The sequence below is a fragment of the Malurus melanocephalus genome, unplaced genomic scaffold (genome assembly GCF_030028575.1).
Source record: "Malurus melanocephalus ecotype Western Australia unplaced genomic scaffold, MMel_1.1 scaffold_722, whole genome shotgun sequence".
In the NCBI taxonomy this organism is placed as follows: Eukaryota; Metazoa; Chordata; class Aves; order Passeriformes; family Maluridae; genus Malurus; species Malurus melanocephalus.
In genome coordinates, this window is record NW_026623954.1 from 242,156 (window position 1) to 245,165 (window position 3,010).

At 60.1% G+C, this 3,010-nt stretch overlaps 1 protein-coding gene across 1 annotated transcript in view; it reads left to right on the top strand.

Moving 5' to 3' along the window:
- LGI3 (leucine rich repeat LGI family member 3) overlaps positions 1-1,380 on the top strand; it is a 3,768-nt gene extending 2,388 nt beyond the window's left edge. Inside the window, 3 exon segments of the mRNA XM_057384600.1 lie at positions 1-162; positions 243-407; positions 506-1,380. Coding sequence (XP_057240583.1) covers positions 1-162; positions 243-407; positions 506-1,323 — 1,145 coding nt within the window. The 3' untranslated portion in view covers positions 1,324-1,380.
- Positions 1,381-3,010: the final 1,630 nt, after the last annotated feature.

Here is a 3,010-nt window from a genome sequence, read left to right on the forward strand (position 1 = left end):
GTGGCAACACGCTGGCCTGTGACTGCAAGATCAAGTGGCTGGTGGAGTGGCTGGAGAGCACCAACACCACGGTGCCCGCCGTGTTCTGCAGCAGCCCCGGGCAGTTCGAGGGGCAGCGCATTCGGGACCTGGCGCTCGGGGACTTCCAGTGCATCACCACGGGTACAGGGCCATTGTCACCTGTCACCTGTCACCTCACTGCTGGCTGTCCAGACCCTCATTGCCACCTCTCCCCGCTCCAGATTTCGTGATGCACCAGGTCCTGCCCTTCCAGGCGGTGTCGGCAGAGCCCTTCACCTACGCCAGTGATCTGTACGTGGCCCTGGCACAGCCCGGCGCCAGCAGCTGCTCCATCCTCAAGTGGGACTACGTGGAGCGCAAACTCCGCGACTTCGACCGCATCCCCGGTGAGAAATCGAGCTGAGGGGCCCTTCTTGGGCTGGACCCCTGTTTGGGGTGAGCCGGGACGGGCACAGCCCCGATGTGACGCGGTTTTTGTCGCCAGCCCACTCGGCGGTGCACTGCAAGCCCATCGTGGCGCAGGAGCAGCTCTACGTGGTGGTGGCCCAGCTCTTCGGCGGCTCCTACATCTACCGCTGGGACACGGCCGTGGACAAATTCATCAAGATCCAGGACATCGACAGCCAGAAGATCCGCAAGCCCAACGACATCGAGGCCTTCCAGATCGAGGGCGACTGGTACTTCGTCATCGCCGACAGCTCCAAGGCGGGCTCCACCAGCCTCTACCGCCTCAACCAGAACGGGTTTTACTCCCACCAAGCCCTSCACGCCTGGCACCGCGACACCGACGTGGAGTACGTGGAGAACGACGGCAAACCGCGGCTGATCATCTCCAGCAGCTCGCAGGCGCCCGTCATCTACCAGTGGAACCGGGCGCAGAAGCAGTTCGTGCCGCAGGGCGAGGTGGGCGAGATGCTGGACGTGCAGATGGTCAAGCACTTCAGGTCCAAGCGGGAGCAGTTCCTGTGCCTGAGCCGCTACATCGGCGACTCCAAAGTGGTGCGGTGGGAAGGGCAGCGTTTTGTGGAGGTGCAAACGCTGCCGTCGCGGGGTTCCATGGTGATGCAGCCTTTCACCGTGGGGCAGCGGCAGTACCTGGCGCTGGGCAGCGATTTCTCCTTCACCCACGTTTACCTGTGGGAAGAGGAGAAGCAGAAATTCGCCAAGTTCCAGGAGCTGTCGGTKCAGGCGCCGCGGGCGTTCCGGGCTGTGCCGGCGGCCGATGTGCAGCTGCTGCTGGCGCCCAGCTTCAAGGCAAACACGCTGGTGTACCGGCACGTGGTGGTGGATCTCAGCCTGTAGCCGGTGCATGGAGAGCCCCGGAGAGCCACCGGACACGCATGCGACCGCCACTCCCTATCTGCCCTCCCCCCCGGCCCTCCACCCTCACCCAGCCCCACCGTGCCTCAGTTTCCCCACGGTGCTCCCCGTTTCACGCTGTGGGATGCGGGGGAGGGAGGGTGGGACGTCTCCTCCCGCTGTAGATCTGCACCCTTGGTAGGGTGGAGAGGGTGAGCGGAGAGGGGATTTTGCCTTCTCGGGCCATGGGCTGGGATCTGGTGGCAGAGAGGGGGAGGACAGCGGGCAGGAAGGGCAGGAAGGGCGGGGGATTGCCGGGACACGGGAGGAATCCCAGGAGGATGGGATGGGATGGGATGGGATGGGATGGGATGGGATGGGATGGGATGGGATGGGATGGGATGGGCTGAGGATGATGGGATGCTCCAAAGTGGAGGCTAACGGGATGCCCCGAGGACAATGGGATTCCTAAGACCACCAGGATGCTCCAAGGCGGATGCAAATGGGATACCCTGAGAATGATGGGATGCTCCAGGATGCTCCAAGGCGGATGCAGATGGGATACCCTGAGAATGATGGGATGCTCCAGGATGCTCCAAGGCGGATGCAGATGCGATGCCCTGAGCATGATAGGATGCTCCAGGATGCTCCAAGGCGGATGCAGATGCGATGCCCTGAGGACAGCAGGATGTTCGAAGCCAGAGAAATGCTCCGGGGCAGCAGCTCCTGTCCCTCTCCGTGCACATCCAGCATCACCCCGTGCCCATGGCCCCGCTGCCAGACAGGACCCAGCGCACCAGCGGGGTGTCCGCGCCCACAAAACCCCCCAATAAACACACTGTGACCCCCAGCCCTGCCCGTGTGTCCTTCCAGCCATGGGGCACTCGCTCCATCCGACACCAGCGAGCGGGAATTCCTCATTTTTGGGCGCTCCAGGCCCCGCACGTGGCTCGCCGGGTGTTTTTCTCCAGCCCACGGTGCGGGTGGGAAGCAGGAGGTGTTTCCCCAGGGAGKGGAGTCCCCGCTGCTGGACTGGTTTTCCAGCGGAGCGTTTCCCTGTCTGCCGGCTGTATAAATATTTGCATGTGAAAAACCGCTAATTAAGCGCACAAATAAAGATCCTCCCGCAGGTAACCGGCATCCCGCGGGCACGGATGGGTTTGGGGAGGAGGATTTGACATGGCTGGCTGCTCCCAGGGCACGGTCACGTGTCCCTGCCTCAGTTTCCCCGCCAGGAAAAGGCAGATTTTAAGGCGCAGGGAATACTGCGGGAGAATTACGGCACTTACACAGCGGCCGTGATTGGGATGGGGAAGTCGGGGAACCCTGGATCAGTCCTGGGGCTGCAGGACAGAGGGGAAGGTGGCCCAGAGAGGCGATTCCAGCAGCTTTTATTTCCTCGTGAGCATCTTTAAGATCTCCACATATTTCAGTGGGATTCTCCACATGGTCCATGACAGCACCAAAAAAAGCATCACATCCACTCCAGACCCAAAAAAAATAAAATTCTTCAGCGTCAGTCAAGGGGGCTCTCCCCTCCCTCCCCACCTGCTCACTGCTTTAAAAATTGTATCTTTTAATATATGAAGATATATATTAGGGAAATAATTTGTATGCATTAAGGAATATTTAATAGAAATTCYATATTAAGGTATCATATATTAATATGGTAATCTTTAATAGTTTAGGG